This window comes from Diabrotica virgifera, chromosome 4 (genome assembly GCF_917563875.1).
Source record: "Diabrotica virgifera virgifera chromosome 4, PGI_DIABVI_V3a".
NCBI lineage: Eukaryota > Metazoa > Arthropoda > Insecta > Coleoptera > Chrysomelidae > Diabrotica > Diabrotica virgifera.
Window position 1 is genome coordinate 1088043 of NC_065446.1, and position 23217 is coordinate 1111259.

General features: G+C 33.9%; 1 protein-coding gene across 1 annotated transcript in view; it reads right to left on the reverse strand.

Annotated features, from left to right (window-relative positions):
* The window catches only part of LOC114324385 (SEC14-like protein 4), a 109933-nt gene that overhangs the window by 15005 nt on the left and 71711 nt on the right, over nucleotides 1-23217 (reverse strand). The window contains exons 2-8 of the mRNA XM_050649009.1: nucleotides 19438-19507; nucleotides 16483-16526; nucleotides 15605-15725; nucleotides 11412-11603; nucleotides 8004-8084; nucleotides 5975-6174; nucleotides 2063-2211 (exon numbers count right to left, since the gene is read on the reverse strand). Of these exons, the coding sequence (XP_050504966.1) occupies nucleotides 2063-2211; nucleotides 5975-6174; nucleotides 8004-8084; nucleotides 11412-11603; nucleotides 15605-15725; nucleotides 16483-16526; nucleotides 19438-19507 (857 nt within the window). The remainder of the gene's footprint in view (nucleotides 1-2062; nucleotides 2212-5974; nucleotides 6175-8003; nucleotides 8085-11411; nucleotides 11604-15604; nucleotides 15726-16482; nucleotides 16527-19437; nucleotides 19508-23217) is intronic.

The following is a 23217-nucleotide window of genomic DNA, read 5'->3' on the forward strand; positions in this document are numbered from 1 at the left end:
ATCTACATTTTAAAATTATTTTGAAATATACAGGGTGTCCCAATAAATGGCGGCGTATCAAAGTTATATTTTTTATTATGGAACACCCTGTATTTTATTGCATTTTTTAATTGTCCGTAAAAAATAAGGTATAGTTTCATAAGGTTTCCCTATAACTATGTACAGAGTGTTCTGAGTTATGGTGACTTTTCTTAAAATGTAAAGTTTTAAAAGAATTGTTATTGTCAAGTTATTTAAGAAATTATGGAAAAAAATACTTTTAAATCTAAATAGTTGGATATTGCTTGAATGTATTCCATGATTAATTATTACACAATTATTTACAGGGTGTTCAACATTTACAGTTTTATTATTGGATTATTCAATGTGCCATATGATGCTTATTATAATGGAACACCATGTATATTAATACACCATTATACTAAACGAAGTCACCTCTTTCGAATGTTATATGGATGTCCTATACCTAGGTCTAATAGTTATTGCGTAATTTACAAATTTTTAAATTCTTAATCTGTAAACCGAGTTTAAACAAAAGATGTATCTCATTGTATGACATCGTCATTTTATGACAGTACGGTCTGGTAATTATCAAAAATATAAACATCCGTGTATGATATTCAAATTTAATTTTTCCTAAAAATGAATAATCATGTTATCTACGAAAGAGTAGACATGGTACTTTGCATTGGGGAGTGTTTGCAAAATTGTATCTTACCTTATTAAGTTTACGCTCAAAAGTATCCTGATAGAAGACACCCAGAAAAGGACGTTCTTGAGAGATTTCAATAGATTCCGTGCTACTGGTAATGTTGCATACGGAAAGTTAAATAAAAATAAACCAGTTATTTGTAATGACGTCAAGGAGCTTGATTTCCTGCTTTCTGTTACGGAAAACCCAAATACTAGTAAATAAAAAATTTTGGGTGAATTGTAAATCAGTTAAACGACTGTTAGAATACTTAAGAGAAACCACTAATATCCATATAAAACTCAACTACACCAGTATTCAACCAAACAGGATTATGATAAATATTTAACTTATCGTTTATGGACTTTAGACTTTATAGAAGATCCTGATTTTTTTAATGTATTGTATACAGACCAATATACCTACTTTTAGAATAGAATAGAATAGAAATATGCTTTATTGTCACTGAAAATTATACAATTTTATGGACAAAGCTTAACATAGATTCACGAAAAAGATATACATAACAATAACAAATACAATTTTATAAAATTAGATAAATCGTCAATAAAAAAAATATAAACAATTTAAAAAAGTGAAGTAAAAAAACAAAAACCAATATATTGCAAAATTACTATAAATTGCAAAATTTAACATACAACATAATATAATAAAACACAAACAAAGGAACTAATAAGTTTTTTCATAATAAGGGTTTAGTAAATAGACATAATTTTCATTTCATTATGACACAGTAAACAAACATTTATTTCGTACAGGTTAAAAATCGAGAGTGACTATAAATATTATTTTTAAAATCAATTTACCGTTTAAGAAAATTGTAAATTACGCAAAAACTATGACTGCTAGTTATAGAACATCCCTATAGGTACCATTCGTAAGAGGAACCTGTGCTTAGTACAATAATTTATTAATATACATGGTGTTTTATTTAAAATAAGCATCATATGACACATTAAATAATCCAATTATGAAACTGTAAATTTTGAACACCCTGTAAATAAATGTGTAATAATCAATCATGGAATACATTAATTATAAAATAAAAAGCAGACCGTACTGTCATTAAAAAATGCAATAAAACATAGTGTGTTTCATAATAAAAAATATAACTTTGATACGCAGCCATTTATTGGGACACCCTGTATATTTCAAAATAATTTTAAAATATAGATTTTATCAACATACAAACTACTAATTTAAAAATGTTTTCAAATCTTTTACCATTTCGCTGTAATCTTCCGTTCCGTTAGTGGTGACTCACCCTGTATATTGCTACTTAACCTAACAGACAGAGTCATCTGTACACAAAAAGAAGAAGAAGAAGAAGAAGAAAAAGAAATAACTTACTTTAAATGACAGCCTTCTTCCACTACAATAAAATCTAATATGCATTTATGTCCTTTCTTTATCACAGCCTTAGTAAATTCTTGTTCGTAATTCTTAACTTCTATGTTTTTCTTGTAGTACGACTGAGGAACTTTTCCGCCCTGTTTGATCTAGATTAAAAAAAAGAAATTAACAAAAGATATAAAAATATTAGCAAAATCAATTAGATAAGAACAGGGCCGGCGATAACGGCCGGCAAGGGATGCACTGTAGGCGGGTGCCCCTGTTTAGGGGGCGCCAAAATGAGCTTTTTTTGCTGTTGTGGTACAAAATACCAATTTAAAAAACTGAAGGGTGCTTATATTGGCTAGTTTTGTAGGCGGGCACCTTATACCCTAGCGCCGCTACTGGATAAGAAAGTTTATTTATGTGTATTTAACTGTCGTTTATTTGTAATTTTTGATCATTTTGATTTACCCAAAAAATTTAAAATGCGAAAAGTTCGCAGTCGTTGGTAATTTCTTCATTTAAGCAGCTTCTAAAAAGGACACATTGTAGGCATGAAAGAGGCCGGTTTTGGTTTACAGGAAATTTCACAAAGACTTGAAGCTAATCGTTCAACGACGTTAAGAGTTTTGGAGGAGATGGTTCAATGATGAGACTGATCGGCGTCGTGGAGGATCTGGACGTCCCAGAATATTGCCAGGCTGTGATTTGCGCCATCTTAGACTTCTGGGTCTCAGAAATAGGTGGGACAGTATACATCAAGTAAGAGATGATTTAGTTGCAGCTAGAGGAAGGTAGTCGCAAGAAGAACAGTTAATCAACGATGACTTGGAATGGGACTGAGAACTTACCGTCTGCTTTTGGTGTTACCTTTGACACCACTGCATGAGGCTCAACGCTTAGAATGGTGCTGAGCTCGATAAAAGTGGAATGGCCAATTGAATTTGGTCTGCTTCAGTGATGAATCCAGGTTTTGTTTGGATGGCTCTGATGGGCGCATAATGGTAAAACGTTTGAGGTCTTTTTCTTCTTTTTGTATAGACATGACTCTGTCTGTTTTTTCAATGTGCCTCTAGTAAGTTGTCGTTCCATTGTTTTCGTGGTCTTCCCACTGATAGTCTTCCTATTGGGGAACCGTCTCTCGCTGTCCTGACTACGGCTTATGTGGTCATTCCATTCTATTCTTCTGTTTCTTACCCAGTTATTAATGTTATCTACTTTGCATCTCCGTCGTATATATCTGTACTTCTAGCTCTGTCCCATACAGTCTTACCATCGATTTTTCGAAGGGTTTTCATCTCCGCTGTTTCGAGCAATATTTTTGTCCTCTCTGCGTCTGGTCGTGTTTCTGTCGCGTATGTCATTATTGGTCTGATGACTGTTTTGTAAATTCTGCCTTTCATTTCTTTTCCGATATTTTTATTTCTCCATATTATGTCATTCAGGCAACCTGCGGCTCTGTTTGCTCTATTCACTTGATCTTCCACTTTTGTTTCGAGCCTTCCATAGTTAGATAGTGTGATACCTAGTATTTAAACTGATGAAAGTATGATAGTATTTAAACTCCATCACTTGTTCTATTGTCTGATCTTCCAGCTCCAATTTACATCTTATTGGATCTGCTGTTATAACCATGCATTTTGTCTTTTGTGAGGAAATTAACATGTTAAATTTTCTGGCGATTATGTTGAATTGGTGCAGCATACGTTGTAAATCATCTTCACTTTGAGAGATTAGTATTGCATCGTCCGCATAGCAGATTATTTTAAGTTGTTTTTCTCCCATTTGGTATCCTTTTTTAGCTCTTACTTTTTTTATTATTTCGTTTATGATCAGGTTGAACAATAAAGGACTCAAGGAGTCCCCCTGTCTTATCCCATTGTCGGCTTCAATTGGGTCAGTTAATTCATCGTCCACTTTTACTTTTATTGTGTTGTTCTGGTAGATGTTTTCGATCGTTTTAATTATTCCTAGATTTTAATTATTCCTTTAATTATTCTCTCGAGTATAACAAATGGATAACGTCCTTTAATGTGACCCTGTCAAATGCTCTCTTAAGGTCCACGAAACATAAATATGACGGTTTGTTGTATTCCAACGATTTCTCTTGAACTTGCCTCATTATAAATATAGCGTCAGTGCATGACCTTCCGGACCTAAAACCTTGTTGTTCTTCTGCTAATGTTATAATTTCATTCGATTTGTTTGTTATCACTTTGGTTGTTAATTTTAATGTTGTGTTTAATAAGTTAATTCCTCTGTAATGCTCCGGGTCCGATTTGTCTCCTTTTTTGAAGAGAGGTATTAAGATGCTTGATCTCCATTCTTGTGGTATTCTGTTTTGTTCTATTATTTTTTGTATTCGTTTTAGTAGTTGTTTAGTTAGATCTTGTCCTCCGTACTTTAGGAATTCGTTCGATATTCTGTCCTCTCCCGGAGATTTTCTATTTTTTAATTTTCTTAATGCTTCCTTTACCTCTCCCTCCTCGATGTTTATTTATTCGTTTGTTGTAACTTCAGGTGTTGGTGGTTCATTATCGTCGCCTTTAGCAAATAGAGATCGGAAGTAGTCTGCCCATGTTTACTTCGGAATGTGTTTCGCTTTTATTAATTCGTTCATCTCCTTTCTTTGCCCTCTGATCATTATCCATACTTCTTTTTGTGTTCCGTAGAAGTCGTGTTCCATCTGTTTTGAGAAACTCTGCCAGTGCTCTCTTTTTATTTGCCTCACTAAAGTATTCGTTTCGTTTCTGATTCGTTTGTAGTGGTTGTATGCCTGTTGTGTTTGTTTCGTTCGGTATTTTAAAAAGGCTTTCTTCTTTTCTTCTCATTTTATCTTAACTTACTCTCTAAACCACTGGGTTTTCTTCTTTAATATGTCAGTATTCGTTACTTTTCTCTCTCCAAGTGATTCTGTTGCATCGTTGATTATGTTATCTTTGAGTTTTTGCCAGCTTTCATCGACGTTATCGTTTTCTAATATTCCATTCTCAGCAATCTTCTCTGATATTCTTTTCCTGTATAAGTATTCCGTGGATTCCGTATATAGTCCTTCGACTTTGATTTTTGTTTGTGTTGGTGCTGCCCTCTTGGGTGTGAAATATTTCATAATGATTCCTATTTTACATAATACTAAGCTATGGTCGCTACCTACATCTGCTGAGTTGACGCATCTGACGTCGATTATTTTTAATAGATGTATATCTCTCTTGGTTACAACATAATCTAGCATAGATCTTTGTCCACGAGTGTTATTGAATGCATATTTGTGTTGGTCTTTGTGGTCAAAAAATGTGTTGTTTATTATAAGTTCGTTGTTCGTGCAGAATTTTATCATCAGTTCTCCATTTTCGTTATTAACATTTTCATTGTATTTTGCTTAATTCCGGGTATTACTTGGTTACCTATTCGAGCGTTAAAATCCACCAGTATTATCATCTTCCCTCTAACTTGATCTACTACTTGTTGTAATTCGTCATAAAAGATTTTCCTTGTTTGTTATTCGTTTTCGTTTTTAAGGTGAGAAACGAAATACAGTCTTGGCTATTAAACGTCGTACTGCAAGACAACCAAGAATTATGTTATGGGGTTCTATATGTTTGGGAAGCAGATCACCTCTAGTTCTTATTAACGGTACTCTGACAGCTCGACGATATACTTATTGGTGAAATACTGCAACATTCCAAATGCGATCTTTCGACAAGATAACCCAAGACCTCATATTGCCCGTGAAACCATAGAGTTCATACAAGAATCTGGTCAAATTTGGAGTGGTTATCAAGATCAGGTGATTTGTCACCCATCGAACATGTGTGGGATATGGTAGGTCGAAACCTAAATCGATTGCCACGTACTCCAACAAACTTAGAATACCTGTGGCATGCCATTAGAACAATATGCATGAGTATTCCGCAATATGATACTTACCACTGTCGTGTACCTTGGATTTCCATCCGGATCCTTAAGATTTCCACCAAAATGGGCTGGTAGATTATCAGGATCAATAGCCTCTAACAAAACAGGTTGCCATTTTCTGGGATCATTCTTGAAAATTTTTATTTTGCTCAGCGTGTAACCGTTCATAAACCTTTTGACTACGTTAAACGCCACAGAAAAGACTCTGGGTGCTAAAAGAATCAACAATACTAATTAATACAATAATAATTATAAACAATAATAAACAACAATAATAATTAATACTAGCAATTATGAGAAATTGTTTGATTTATTCACAAGATTTGTATGTCAAAAATGTAGTCGCAAAAAAGCAGACATTTATTATTAAGAAGATAAATTGTGTGATTTTATGAAATGTGAGGACATAAGAAGATGCAGCGGAATCTAGTCAATCCATATACATCAACAATTTGACCTGAAAGTAATTTCTCTCCAATGCCTCTACAGACGAAATGAAGCTTTGTCTCCTCCAAACTATGCCTTCAACCTTCCGACCGTTTCCAGGTTCTCACGTCATCTAGGGCTCTTTTCAGCAATATTTTTGCCTCCATTCTCACAAATTGACCAGCGCATCGATGTCTCTGAAGTTTAATGAACTCTGAGATTGGTGCCTCATTGAATATTTTGTAGAGCATTTTTTAAATATAACTCTATATTAAATAAAAATAACTTTATTAAATAATATAACATCACTAAGAGTTTGACAAACAATAATATCAAGAGATTTTTCCTATATCTGTTTCCTAACTATCTTCCCAAGAAACTTTCACATTTTTCGAAGTGCAATAAAGCTGATGCCCCTTGGGCAACAACCTAGCATAAATTATAGGACCCTATTAGTTGCAGTTTGTAATTTTAGCATTAAAAAACCTTTTCAGAGACCTGACCATGAACAGCAATAAGTCCACTATTTATTTATTTCATTATCCAACCTCAAAAGTCCACTGCTAAATATAGGCCTCCTCCCCTTGTTTCCAACCCTGTCTATGCTGTGTCGCTCTCATCCAGTTTTTATTTATCGTTCTTAAGCCGATGCCGCACTGCAGGATGCTAGATGGTTGCTTGGGGGGAGGGGGTTAATTTTAAAGGTGGATGGTGGAGGGGCGCTGCATCCTGGACGCAATGAAAGAGTGAAATAAAGTCAGAAGTCAGTATCCAACTGACTGCTGAGGAATCGTTTGTTTCATTTGTTACGTTACATTTGGTTTGTTTTTTAGCATATCGTCCTATTAGAGGTAAAACTCACTAACTACCCTTTCAGAAAGTGGAGAAAAATCGACTGAAGGTATTTACAAATTGTTTTTTAAATTCACCTGACTTGAATATTGGATTTTTTTAATGCAACTGCAAAGAATAAATTAAACAGATATTTTAAGCCATGGTTCGTCACATAGTGGGTCTGCCGGGTCCCAAATTGCCCTTCTTTTATACACAGCACTTATTGCGCTTTTCTCCATAGCCAGGCTACCCGGATGGAATATCAAACACGACTGATATGGGTGGATAGACGCCTGGCGAACCACCGGATGGTTAGATGGTAGTGGGAAGCCACGGCGGCTACCGTCGTTTTGTTATTCGTGGTATAAGTAGCTAGATGGTCGCCAGGCAGATATCTACTATCCACCATCCTCCAAACTTCCTGCAGTGCGGCATCGGCCTTAAATCGTCAGTCCATCATGTAGGCGGTCGACCGACGCTTCTCTTGTCTTCTCTTGGTCTCCATTCCAATAATCTCTTTGTCCATCGCCCATCTGTCATTCTGGCTATGTGTCCTGCCCATCTCCATTTTAGTCTGGAAATCCTTTCGATGACGTCAGTTACCGTTATTCTTCTTCTGATCTCTTCGTTTTTGATTTTGTCTCGGAGAGTAATTCCCAACATAGACCGCTCTATTTTTCTCTGTGTCACTCTTAGTTTGGTATTATTTTGGTTTGGTTTATTTATTTAACTTTGTTTAAATATAAAATTATTAAAAATGTATGTATAAAAAAATTATTACCGTTTATAATGTAGCACTGTTTTAAGATCTCTGGGTAATTTGCTTCATATAACTGTATGAGCGATATTGCTAATTCAGCAGCTGAAAAAAATATAAATACGTATATCAAATTATGTTAATTTGTATATATCTGTATAAAAAATATTATAATGTTTATATTACTGAATAGAGAATTGAATAACCTTTCAGTTGAGCTAGCACACGACCCCTATTTTTATTTAAAAAATAATCAATTACGTTATCACACCCAAATGGATAACGTCACTATAAAAAGTAGTATACAAAATAATTTAATTCTTCTTCTTCTTCTTCTTGTATAGACATGACTCTGTCTGTTTTTTCAATGTGCCTCTAGTAAGTTGTCGTTCCATGTTCCATCGTTTTCGTGGTCTTCCCACTGATCGTCTTCCTATTGGTTAACTGTCTCTCGCTGTCATGACTACTCTATTTGTTGTCATTCGGCTTATATGGTCATTCCATTCTATTCTTCTGTTTCTTACCCAGTTATTAATGTTATATACCTTGCATCTCCGTCGTATATCTGTACTTCTAGCTCTGTCCCATACAGTCTTACCTTCGATTTTTCGAAGGGTTTTCATCTCCGCTGTTTCGAGCAATATTTTTGTCCTCTCTGTGTCGGGTCGTGTTTCTGTCGCGTATGTCATTATTGGTCTGATGACTGTTTTGTAAATTCTGCCTTTCATTTCTTTTCCGATATTTTTATTTCTCCATATTGTGTCATTCAGGCAACCTGCGGCTCTGTTTGCTCTATTCACTTTATCTTCCGCTTCTGTTTCGAGCCTTCCGTAGCTAGATAGTGTGATGCCTAGGTATTTAAACTTCATCACTCGTTCTATTATCTGGCCTTCCAGTTCCAATTTACATTTTATTGGATCTGCTGTAATAACCATGCATTTTATCTTTTTTGGGGAAATTAACATGTTAAATTTTCTGGCGGATATGTTAAACTGTTGCAGCATACGTTGTAAATTATCTTCACTTTGAGAGAATAGTATTGCATCGTCTGCATAGCAGATTGTTTTAAGTTGTTTTTCTCCCATTTAGTATCCTTTCTTAGTTCTTACTTTTTTTATTATTTCGTCCATGATCAAGTTGAACAATAAAGGGCTCAAGGAATCCCCCTGTCTTATCCCATTGCCGGCTTCAATCGGATAAGTTAGTTCATCTCCTACTTTTACTTTTATTGTGTTGTTCTGGTAGATGTTTTCGATCGTTTTAATTATTCCTAGAGGTACCTCTACAGCCAACAACAACAAGCTGCTTGTTCTGGACATCGAAGTAAAAAGCGAAACTAAACAAAAATATCGGAGAGGACCACAAAAAATCAAGTGGTGGCTGCTGAAAGATGACAAACAAGGTCTATTCAGGAGAAGAATAGTAGAAAAATATGGTGGAACATGAAAGGAAGCCCTAATACAATTTGGAGAAAAATGGCCAGTAGTATTTAGAGAGACTGCTATTGAAATACTTATGAAAACGTCAAGAAAAAGTTTGAGGATAAAGAGACTTGGTGGTGGTCAAACGAAGTGCAAGGAAAAATAAAAGAGAAGAGAACATTAGATAAAAAGTGGCAAGAAGCCAAATCCGACACAGATCTTCAAAACTATATGGTGGCGAAAAAGGAAGCGAAAGTAGCAGTAGCAAAAGCCAAAGCAGAAGCGTATTCAAACCTATACGATCAACTTGATACCAGGGAAGGCGAAACGAAGATATATAAAATAGCCTAGAAATAAAAGATATATAACAGAGAGCAAAGAAAGCAATAGATTTTAATCAGATTAGATGTATCCGAGATGAAAATAATAAAATACTAGTTCACGAAAGGGATGTCAAAAAGAGATGGAGAAAGTACTTTGACAGCTTATTAAATGAAGAATTTGACAGACAGCCTGCAGAGTCAACGGAGACAGTAGCAGCAATGGTCACCAAAATAACAAACGAGGAAGTGGCTCAAGCGCTTCAAAAAATAAAGAAAGGAAAAGCGGTAGGACCAGATGATATTCCTGGGGAAGTATGGAGAGCATTGGGAGAGACCATAATAAGTTGGCTAGCAGGTCTATTTAATAGAATTATGGAAGTTGGACAAATGCTAGACGAATGGAGAAGCAGTATATTAGTACCTGTCTACAAAAACAAGGGAGACATACAACAATGTACAAACTACAGGGCTATAAAACTGCTTAGCCACACCATAAAAATATGGGAAAGAGTAATTGATAGATGGATACGTGAAGAGACCGAAATATCCGAGAATCAATTTGGCTTTATGCAGGGTAGATCAACAACAGATGCAATTTTGATTATAAGGTAGTTGATGGAAAAATACAGGAGTAAAGAAACAAACGCTCGTATGGTATTCATTGGTCTTGAGAAAGCATATGATAGATTCCTCGAGAGATTCTGTGGTGGGCACTCAATAAGAAAGGAGTCCCTGGTGAATATGTAAAGATTGTGAGGGATATGTATGAGGCAGTAACGTCTAGTGTTAGGACAGGTGTGAGACAGACTAATAAATTTCATGTAAAAGTAGGATTGCACCAAGGCTCTGTGCTTAGTCCGTATTTATTCTCATTAGTTTTGGACCAGATAACAGCGAAACTACAGGGTAACATTCCATGGTGCTTAATGTATGCTGATGATGTCGTATTAGTAGGAAATAGTGAAAGAGACTTAGAACAAAAACTGGAACAGTGGAGACAAGCTCTGGAGGAAAAAGGTTTAAAACTTAGTAGGACAAAAACAGTATTTGGAATGTTCATTTAAAGATGGAGTTACTACAAATAAAATGGTATCTTTGGATAATGAAATGATTGTGAAAAGCTATAGTTTTAAGTACCTAGGATCGGTATTACAGAGTAATGGAGAAATAGATGGAGATGAATGCAGTAGAATTAGGCCTGGATAGATGAAGTGGAAAGAAGCGAGTGGTGTGTTGTGTGACAGAAAAATTCCAATGAAGCTGAAGGGAAAATTCTATAAAACAGCAATAAAACCGGCTATGATGTACAGAACTAAATGTTGGGCAGTGAAAAAGAAAGAGGAACAACGAATGAATTCTTCTATTTCACTACATTGATTTGCCAGTCAGGTGGATTTGGCCTCTTTTATTTTCTTTCCTATTAATCTGTACGCATTTAATATTTTATTAATATGCCTAGATCGACAGCCAGATTTAGTTCGCTTCGGGATACATTACAGGCGGCTCTGAAGACACTGAAAAGTAGAAACCATGGTTAGCCGATGATGGTGGCCCCGAATAAAATTAAATCTAAAGCTGTCTTTCCTTAAAAACGATCTGTTTCGAAATTTGCCTTTAAAATCGCACATTCTCAAAATAATTAATTTATTCCATAATTTTGCCCCTCACTATATTTATATTTATATTACCTGGTCTAGAAGCATACTGCTTTATATCGAAATCTTCCATATCAAAAATAACCACTAGTTGATGTTCTCCTGTCTCAGCTGCCATCTTTAGATTAGTCTCCAAAATTTTAGCTTCGTTCTTTATTAGTTCTAACTTTGATACCGAACTTAACATTCCAATGGGGTCAAATCCTTTAAATGGAACGATGATAACTGTAAAACATTCGGTGTTAATAAAAAAGAATATTAACATTCCAAAAAAAAATAGTAAAATATTTTTAATTCCTATTCTGAGAGGAGTTAAACAAGGTTGCGTGCTCTCCCCGCTTCTGTTTAATTTGCATGCAGAAAAGATTTTCAGAGAAGCAGTAAAAGACAAAACAGAGGGTATAATTGCCAATGTAGTAGTCATCAATAATCTGAAATACGCTGATGACACACTTCTGCTACAACGAACAGGAATGATTTGCAGGCACTAATACATTCAGTAATGGACCATAGCCAACAAATGGATGTGAAAGTAAACATAAAGAATACCCAATGGATGGTCATCAGTAGAAACAAAAATATAGGTAATAATTTGGCAGATATTAGAATAGATGGAGACATTGTGCAGAGAGTACAAGCATACAAGTATGTAGGCTGCTGCGTAAATGAGTAATGGGACTTATCATAGGAAATCAAATGCAGAATAGAGCAAGCGAGAACATCATTTAGGAAAATGCAGAAGGTACTAACCAACAAAAAGCTAATGTGTTCAGCAGTTAAGTTAATGAGTTAAAATGTGTTTAGCATTGGAAGCATGGAGCCTTACGGAAGCAATGAGGAAGAGAATTGAGGTTTCTGAAATGTGAAGTTACCGCAGAATATTGAGGATATCTTGGATGAACCAGCGGCTAAACAAAGAAAGGGAAGTACTGAATATCATAAAAAGAAGAAAACTAACTAACTACTTTGGGCACGTGATGAGAAATCCGAAATATGAAATGGTACATGTAATTATTCAAGGAAAACTAGAGGGCAAGCGCGGCCCCGGAAAGAACAGAAATAATAAAAATAAAAAATAGAGTAAGACAACGAAATACGCTCTCAACGGTACTATTTATTGTATTCTATTACTAGATAAGATAACAAAACAAGTTGTCAAACGTAGGAACTGTAGGTAAATAGGAATGCAGTACAACGAATAGGGCATGGGGACGATATAACCATTGTAGGAATAAAAAGGGATTAAAGAAAACCTTCTAAGAAATAGAAATCGAAGCCAAATTGAGAGGTCTGGAAATAAAGAATATAAAACAAAATACATGAACGTACAGTAAAACTGATTTATCCCTTAAACGCCCAAGGGTGGGTAAAAAATGTCCACCTAATGCGTATTCCCTTGTAACATATTTATTACGTGTTTAAACATTTTTCAAAAATTATTTATTGTTAAAAAGACAGCCCTTTATCGAATGTTAATTTGGTTTTACCGATATTTTTGAAAATAAAAGTAATATCTTGAGTTAAATATGGGTGAACATAAAAAGAACACCCTTGGTAAAACTTGTTACTAAAGGTTTCTATATAATTTCTCGTTGGTAGGAACATAATTCATATAATTATCGACGTATAATTACATAATCGACATAATTATCCGCCAATGAGGAGGCTGAAAGAAAGAATGTGGAGAAAATCGACAAATCTGAATTACTGGCTTTTACTGGTATGTTAATTTTGATGTTCATTGTAATTTTGTTGTAAGGTTTGTAAATTGTTTATATTAATATTTTAGAAGATGCCGTGTTTAATAAGCATAATATTCTTAAGTTCAATCCATTTCCAACAACTCTCAATAAATATATTAGCTATTTTCTAGGTGGACATTTTTTACCCACCCTTGGGCGTACATGGAATCTAAAAAAGGTTGGGCGTTTAAGGGTTATCTGCATCCGTGAGGTAAAGACACGACCAGTGATATGGGAGAGAGGGGATACGACATAAGGGATGATTTTCTATTTACTAAATGGGACCACTTGATTTGACACTATTGTGCTACATCCAATATGGCGACGGGCAGGTTTTTATACGTTATATATGGAATATGTTATTAATTAGTTATTAAAATTATTAATTATTTATATAATATAATATAATTTTATAATTATATATTTTATATACAGCAGAATATACGGAAAAAGAGATGTTCCGCCATATTGGATGGAGCGTTTTTGAGAGTGAAACCGAGCCCATCTACTTCACCGTATGCCGCATCCCCTCCCTCCCACATCACTGGACACGACAGACGTTCATTTATGCGGTGCAAGTGACCTTAAGGGTTGCTGTCAAATTTGTTTGCCTGTACGCAAGAAAAAGAAGACGCAAATGACAGAACTGACTATAGACGCACACGGTTTCGAAGAGGTAGAAACGTTCAAATATTTGGGAGTATTAATCAACAAAAGAAACGAAAGTGTAGACATGAAAAGGAGAATTCAAGCGGGAAATAAAGCGTTCTACAGAAATAAAAGAATCAGAAAGATAAGCCCATACGCAAAAAAGTAAATCTACAAAACGACCATAAGATAAATACTGGTAGGTATATGCTTTAGAGATTTACATTAACAGCAAGAGAAACAAAACATCTGACAATTTTTGAGAGGAAAATTAGGAAAAAATACTGGGACCAAAAAGGGAAAACGAAGAGGATGCAAGACAATGGTTGAATCACGGATGAATGGATATAAGAATGGATGGGTCAAGAAAACATAGTAAGAGCAGTAAAACCACAGAGAATTAGATGGTATGGACACATAATGAGAAGAGAGAAGAGCAATCCGTTAAGAGTTTTAACGGAATAAACACCACCAGATAAAAGAACCAGAGGCATACCTAAACTGATATGTAGAAAACAAGTGGAAGAAGACTTAAGAGGTCTGGAAATTCAAAATATAGGAAGGATAATCAAAGAGAGAGAAGAATGGAGAAAACTAGTGGAAACAGCGAAGTCACACCAGAAACCGTAAATCCAAACCCAGAATGGGATGATCCCTCACACAAAAAAGAGAAAAAGGAGAAAACAGCTTCAGCTCCATCGGGAGCATACATCTTGTATACTGTATACAGGGTGTAACAGTCATAAATTAAATTACATATTGTGGGACCAAAAATAGTTCGATTGAACCTAACTTACCTTAGTACAAAGGTGCACATAAAATGGTTACAGTCATTTGAAGTTACAAAATGGACTATTAGAGATTTTTACTAAAAACGGACATGTGGCATACTTCTGTCGGGAGCATCTTAAAAAAAAATAAAAGTGAAATTTGTGCACTCCATAAAAATTTTATGGGGGTTTTGTTCCCTTAAATCCCCCTTAAACAAATATTAAAATATTTGTGTACGTTCCAATTGATTAAAACTTTTTTGTCTGTTAGTACTTTTTTGATAAGTCAGTTTTTATCGAGATCTTTTGAACAGTTGTAAAATACAACACTTACTTTTACATTTTTACAAGTAATATAGAGACATAATATAGACGATTTTTTCCAATATATCGAAAACTATTAGACATTTTGTATTGAAAATAATATAACTGGTAATAATATGAAAATTTATTTATAATTTACATTTTTTAGGTATATTTTGAAACATTGAGACAAAAAAGCAAAAAAACATTGTGTTTAACTAATGGTACCGCAATAATAATTTAATTGGAACGTACACAAAATTTGGGGGGTTTAAGTTAACAAAACACCAATTTTTTTTTTGTGTTTAAAAAACAAAACAACAAAAAAAAACATTGTGTTTAACTAGTGGTACCGCAATAATAATTTAATTGGAACTGGAACGTACACAAACGTTTGGGGGTATAAGGGAACACATGCTCCATAAAATTTTTATGGGGTGTACAAATTTTGCTGTTATTATTTTTTAAGATGTCCCTGCCATAAAAATGCCACATGTCCATTTTCAATACAAAATGTCTAATAGTTTTCGATATATGTATTGGAAAAAATCGATTTTAATTTTGTAACTTCAAAGGGCTGTTTATTTTTTCATGTGCACATTTGTACTAAGGTAACTTATTTTTAATCGAACTATTTTTGGTCCAAGAATATGTGATTTAATTTATGACCTGCCTTTTTGTTACATTACATATTTTGTATAATAATTCCGTCCTGATAAAAATATCAATGACATACATGAAACGAAGTTAATAATCAACTTACCTGGTGCCCCGTCTTTGTCCAACCCGCACGTGCCACTGGGATGAAATAACTTGATGGGCTCTGGAGGATCCCATGCTATTAAATTAGAATCCATTTCCCACTGTTTTTTGAACATTACCGACTAAAAAACAATACAGATTGGATAAAAAACAGCGCAGTAGATGATTTAAAACTAAATATAGGTACTTATGTAGATATTACTGACCCTTCCTTGTTTAACTACATCTCGTTTGTGTAGATTAAAAGCAGTGCCAAAAATCCAAAAATAACTAATTACGTTTAAGAGCGTATCTGGAAAATTTCATCCCAATGTTTTTTAAAATGCTTCATTTTTTTTAAATCCTGAGAAAAGTAATAAGAATTTTTGGAAAAAAATTTAAACGCACAATGGTAGATTACATTATTACCGAGGGCCGAAAGTCCATGAAAACCTCTATAATAATGTTTATTTTAATAAGTTACAGGGGTGAAAAAAAACAGAGAAAATTAAGTGTGATTTTTAATTTAAAATATCTAATTCAACATAAACTGTTATTTTATTCTTAAGTAGGTACTTTCTGCCCTCGGTAATAATGTAATCTTTCATTCAGCGTTTAAATTTTTCAAAAATATTTATTAGTCTTTTCAGGATTTGAAAAAAATGAATGCATTTAACAAGCACTGGCTCCAAATTTTGCACCTACGCTTTTAAAGTTTTTTCTAAGGTTTTATTTTTTCCTTTTTGGATCTTTTGTCATTACCAGGAACTAAAATATGCCATTAATCTTTTACTGTAATTAGGAACATTAAAGTGTTGTTACTACAATTAGGGTTAGCATGTAAAAATATTATAAAATATGTAGGAAAATAATTGTAATGATAGTAAAAATAATAGTTACCTCTCGAAACATTTTCTCTGCAGCCGCTGGATTCCAGTTTCTCGCTAGAATAATAAAACAAATCTAATAATACTGTCTATCTAATCTAATATAATAATACTGTAATCTATTAATACTAGGGGAAAAAGGCTTGGGAAGAGCGAAGAGATCTTGGCTGAGGAATATCAGAGATTGGTCTAACCTCAGTGTTGAATAGATATTTAACGTTGCAAAAAAAGAGAAGCGTTTAAAGAAGTGATCGCCAACCTTCGTTAGAAGACGACACAAAAAGAAGAAGAAGAATAATACTGTTCCTATAGCACAATTACACATACAGACTGTTTGATTTTCAATTATATATACGGCCTATAAATGGTAACACTGCTTTCCCTCTGCCCACCTAATGCACCTGATTTGTGCCGATTCATTCAGTCATTCGTCATTCTACAGTGACAATGCGAGTCATTCTCAAAAGCAATGTTGCCGATTTTAGCTCTTCCTTCAGTGAGCTACATCTTATCCAACACTAAAAAGTCTGTATAACGGATCAATACTGAATACTTACACAATAAAAATATAATATGAAGGGTACAGGCAAAGAAGGTGCTATGACAAAATAATAAGTTTCGAGAAAAGCTCTGGTGTTTGTTTATTATTTATACACTGACGAAAACTCGTTTATTTACTAAATTTGCTGGAATTACAGGTAGGGCAGTCAATGAGAGCAAGAACAGGTTATTACCTCCGAATTCTACCCTACTGCATGGATTGTAATGAAATTTTAGGAATAGCCTGAAAATATCTCCTTATTTAAAGTTTACCCTATGCCAATGTGTGCTTTTGTCTTGGGGGCGGTTCCCACCCCTTCTCGGGGCTGGAAAATTTTTTGGTTAAACAACTACGGAAGTTGCTAGAGAACCTAACTCTAAGCAAAGACTGTTCTATTATTTTTTTTCGAAAACTCAATACTTTTTGAGTTATTCGTGGTTGAAAATTGGCCATTTTCATTGAAATATAACACCGTTTCAAACGGTTTTTTGCGGATACATTAAAAACAATGCATCTAACTAAAAAAATTATATAAAACATTTTTGTAGCTCATAAAAAATCAAAGAGATTTGTTCCTTCTTCAATCTTCTAGTTATAACACAAAAAGAGATATGGTAGGTGAAAAGAGTTTGGTTTTTTTTGGTGCATGCTCAAATTAGTGTATTCAACTTGAAATAACAGAGAAACGGTTGATTTTAGGTGTATAATGCTACCAATACCTTTTATTGTGCTTGAAAAGTCCTTTCAAATATGCAATATTAAATGTCGATTATATTCAAACTAAGCGAGATATGCTGAAAAAAATAGATGACTAACGAATTTCAAGAAAAAAATTGAGAAGTATATTTAACCCCTCATCCACAAGAATTTAAATGCATCGTTTTCCTTTTATAATACATTTTACTATAGTGTTAGTTTTATTTTCAAAAAGTTGAGCGGGTTTAAAATGAATGGTTTGTGAAAAAAATAAGATCAAATTATAGAGCGCATATTTAAATTTTCTTAAAAATCTTCCTTTTCCTCCATGTAACTTGAAAATGATAAGAAATAAATATATGATAAGTTATAAAAAATAAAATCAAAATGTTTATCTAGAAGAAACCTACATTTTTGTATAGGATCTTTTTTTGGCATCTCTTATCATTTTCGAGTTACATGGGGAAATAGGAAGATTTAAAAAAAAAATTAAAAATGCGCTCAATAATTTGATTAAAAACATGAGATGTAGATCCTTGAAACACACTCAACCAAAAAAATTAACATTATTCAAAAAATTTTTCCCAACCCGAAATGGTGGATGTGTGAATTGTTCGTAAGGGGATTTTTCCACATTCTCTATTTCATCTGTTCAATAATTTGATCTTATTTTTTTCAAAAACCATTCATTTTAAACCCGCTTAACTTTTTGAACATAAAAAGAATACTATAGTAAAATTTATTGTAGAAGAAAAACGATGCATTCAAATTCTTGTGGATGAGGGATTAAATATACTTCTCATTTTTTTCTTAAAATACGTTAGTCATCAAATTTTTTACAGTTTATCTCGCATAGTTTGAATGTAATCGACATTTAATATTGCTTAATTTATAGGTCTTTTCAAGCACAACAAAAGTTATTGGTAGCACTATACACCTAAAATCGATCGTTTCTCTGTTATTTCAAGTTAAATACACTGATTTGAGCATGCACCAAGAAAACAAGTTTTTTTCACTTACCATATCTCTTTCTGTGTTATAACTAGAAGATTCATAAAGGAAAGAATCTCTTTGTTATTTTATAAGCTACAAAAATGTTTTATATAGTTTTTTTAGTTAGATGTATAGTTTTTACGGTATTCGCAAAAAACCGTTTGAAAAGGTGTTATGTTTCAATGAAAATTGCCAATTTTCAACCAGGAATAACTCAAAAAGTATTGAGTTTTCGAAAAAAAATTATAGAACAGTTTTTGCTTAGTATTAGGTTCTCTAGCAACTTCCGTAGTTATTTAAGCAAAAAATTTTCCACCTCCGAGAAGGGATTGGAACCGCCCCCAAGACAAAAGCACCCATCGGCATAGGGTAGACTTTGTTTCTTGGGCTATTCCCTACTTACTGTGAAAATATCACGTAAATCGATATAGTAGGATGGAATTCGGAGCCACATACCCTCATTGACTGCTCTAAGGGATGGCATCAGCCTACGTGTACAAACATGACGTACCACTTTTTTTGCCGTGCTGTATAGTAGGCTGTATAAATTTAAAGTTTACCTAAATAAGAAATAGGTTAGAGGTGGTATGAATCACAAATAACAGTGCTGGTAGGATATTAAAAAAAATTTAAAAACTTGCGTGTTATTTTTTAATAGATACATGTAGTTAATACATCAAGCAATTGTCATATTGGTACATATTATAAAAGTTTAAAAACTATTAATATTGGCCTTACCTCTCAACCACCGAAGAAGGTAATGGTCATCATGCTGAGGTTGCAAAATGTCATGCAAGCTTCTTCTGAACTGTAACAAATAATATTGTTTTAATAATAAATACTTACATCACTCTGTGTAAGAATGAGAGAAACGTTTTTTATGATCAATTACCAAACGTACTGAGTGATAATACCAAGACAGGATATGAATCAATACATAGAGGAATACACTTGGGAACTAGAAATGAAGATAGAGATGATACCAGAGTGAATAAAATCACTCCCAAGTAGGATCTACATAACAGAGTAATTTTTTTATGATTTTTCTTGATTGTTAACATCTTCTATTAAATGCTTAATAATTATTCTTGATTTTTCAATTTCTTACTTTTAACACTCTTAAGTCGTCTTCCACCTGGTCCTTCGTGCTCTGGACCTGCCTCTTCATCTCACCCCATCCGGTATTTGGTTATAAATGTGTTTCGACGGCTCCATCTCGTTCATTTTGTCCAAGTGGCCCAGCCACCGCAGTAGTGATGTTGATTATAGTTACTTTCGAGTATTCGTTACAAATCGTTACTTTTGTATAAAGTAATCATTTAAAGTATTCGTTATTTTGATTACTATTGTTACTTTTGTATTTGGGTACCGGTAATCACATCGAGAATCGCATTTCTCAGTACATATTTTGTATTAGTATTAGTAGGATACTTTGATTGCTATGATTACTCTTGTATTTGAGTACCGGTAATCATATCGAGAATCGCATTTCTCAGTATTTCGTATAAGTATAAGATCCGATATAACGACCATCACCGATCTATTTAATGGATAGAAATTAAATGATATGTAATTGTTCTGTCATTGCTGCTCCACAATATCAGTAATCTCGAGTAATCTGTTTGCATCAATTAAGTGCCAAAATCAAACCCTCGAAACTCTAGATGACGTACCTTAGCAGTAACCCTGGGCACCCAGTTGCTTCGGAGGTCGGTTCTGATTGCAAAATCGTGTTCACTGACCCCAAATACCCCGAAATAAGAAAATCTGGCCCTTAATAAACTGATTTTAGCATGTTTATGCATTTTTCGATGCGTTTTATACACTTTAAAATGTAAGAATGCATTTCCACCTATTTGTATTGTAGGCTTTTTTCAGACGTCATCCTAATCCTAAATAGAATGCAAAAAGTTGCAAGTCTCTATGTACCTACATACTATATTTAAAAATAGATTTATTTCTGTGTTTCTAGTGTTAAATTCCCTGGTCTAATAAAAACAATGCTATACCTACATGTAAAATTAAAGTTGATGATCATAGTCTAGAAATATTATCATTTCTACATATTTTCCGGTCAATCTAAGCTATTTTTTTCTAGGCCTGATAATAAGAGTGTGTATTTATTATTAAAATCTAATGTGTTGCATTTTTATTTTCAAAAGAACTAACATCTGTGAAATTCTGTGAATTATCTACCTCGACAAATTGTATAGACATCTGTTTCTTGGTGCATGCTTTGTTAAATGATATACCTCCCTCTGTTTCAGCTACTTCTCAGCGCCCTGTAATCCTGTAAAGTAAAACTCTTCATAGTCTTCGCCCTTCATAGATCAAATTTGAGTTAACTGTACTGATACCGAACACTCGTGGAATACCGGTCCGACTCCGATATCAACCGAAATCAACCGAGTAGATACAATACTCAAAATCAAAATAGGTACTCGCTCTGATAAGATTGGTACGAAGTAACGAAGTAATCAGAGTAATCAAAGTAACGGTTTACCTCTCTGTATAGTAATCGTTACTTTCGCTATTCGTAAGTAACGAGTGCTTTGTAACGAATAGCTACTTTTTCAACATCACTACACCGCAGCTTGTTTATTTTGATGGACCTACCAATTATAGGTTCACTATAAAGGTTCATAATTTGGGTCATGCCATAATCCGTTCTCCTGCACGCCTTTATAAAAAATATGTTAGGATTTTACGTTCAAAACAGCCTAAATGTTCATCACTTTTTGTCATTGTCCACGTTTGGCTTGATTAGAGTTCTGTATATCAATATTTTCGTTCTTTTTGTGACTATGTTTGATGTTAAAAGTTTCTTTAATCCATAGTACACTCTATTTGCTTATTCCCATAAGGAACTGATAAAATCGTTATGATCGTTGCATGATAAGTAGCGATGTGAAATTACGTGTAATTTCAGAAATTGTAAGTTACACGTGTAAAATTACCCAAAAATTACAAACCAGATGTAATTTATGTAACTTATGTAATTTATGTTCATTGTATTAAAAAATCAATTGTTTGCATTCATATTGAATATAATAAACACAAAGTAACTACATACTTATGAAATAAAGAAAAGTGGATAAGAAATACATACAAATAATAAAGAAATGAAAACATAGGTTCTTTAGTTTTGTTTTAAGCGGCTTTTATAAATCACAACTTCCTTTTTCGCAGACAACTGGAGACCTTCTTGTTATAAAACGTCGAAGTTTCAATTGTTTGCTCTTCCAATGAGCCTTGTGTAATTTTTTTTATCTCCGGCAAATCCAGAACTGCATCCTGAAATTAAATAGGAAAGTGTAAACATAGAGAGTAAAAATAATGGGTTTATAATATAATATATACAGATCTAACTACCTTGTTTTCGGCATCTGAAGTATCCTTCTCGACTTCCGTTTTTTTTTGGGGTTGTTCTGTGCCTTTACCCTGAAATTGATAATTTTGGAATATAAACAATAAATATGTATGTGTTTACACTAATTTACCGATTTCATTAAGACGTTTTCTAAAATGTTCACTTTGCTTTGTCTCAAAATGCGTGCTGGTCTCTGTTCCCTAGTTTCCATTCTTTGATCAATTTCATCATCGGTCATTGCAAAGTCAGCAAAATTAAAATCATCGTCGGAATTTCCATTTCCTGTTGTATTTGAATGCCATGATGATATTGTCTGAAAACATAAGATTTATAATTTTTTATTCGAAAACGGTGGAATGCATTGGAAAATCGGAAAAGAAGCAAACTGCATATATCACATGCACATATCACATATCTAAAAAATGCCTAAATTTAAAATTACCTCGTCTAATTCTTCCTCTTCGGAAATATGGTTTTCAATTACTTCTATCTCCTTCTGTAAGTTTCTACCTTCTATCGAAACGTTGTTCTGTACAGTCTCTTCTATAGGATATTGACTTTGTATGTGATGTTGTCGTGAACGTTTCAGCAATTTTGAATTATATTGTATATAATTTAAATTTGCTGCCCTTTGAGTTGTTAGGCGATTTCTTCTCTTCGTATGAATGCTGCTCTGGGAGCTAAAGCTTCTCTCTGTTGCCGCAGAAGTGCACGGCATTGTCAATATCCTGACTGCAACTTTGGAGAGGCATGAATGTCCACAAAATCCTTTCCACCATGTAACCAAAGAGACATTATCGAGTATGTTCCATAAAAATGTTTCGCCAAAAAAGTCTGTTTTAGCTAAATAGTTTCCTAAATCCTCAGTAATCTTTGACACTCCTTCATCACCAATCTCTATCGTGGTCGTGGTTGACATAGTAGTAATGTATTTCATCGCTTCAATCCTTTCGGCTGATGATAAATTTGCACCAACAGACCGAGGGTTTAGTAAGTCTGCGGCAAAATGGATCGGTTGAAGGGCGTATTCCTTCCTTGATATAAATTTATCCATCGCTTCTGTTTTTTCGCAATCCGTTAGTTTCACGCATTCTAAATGAGTAGATATGTTACTACCGATTTTCGCGAAAGTTTCACAAACCAAATGA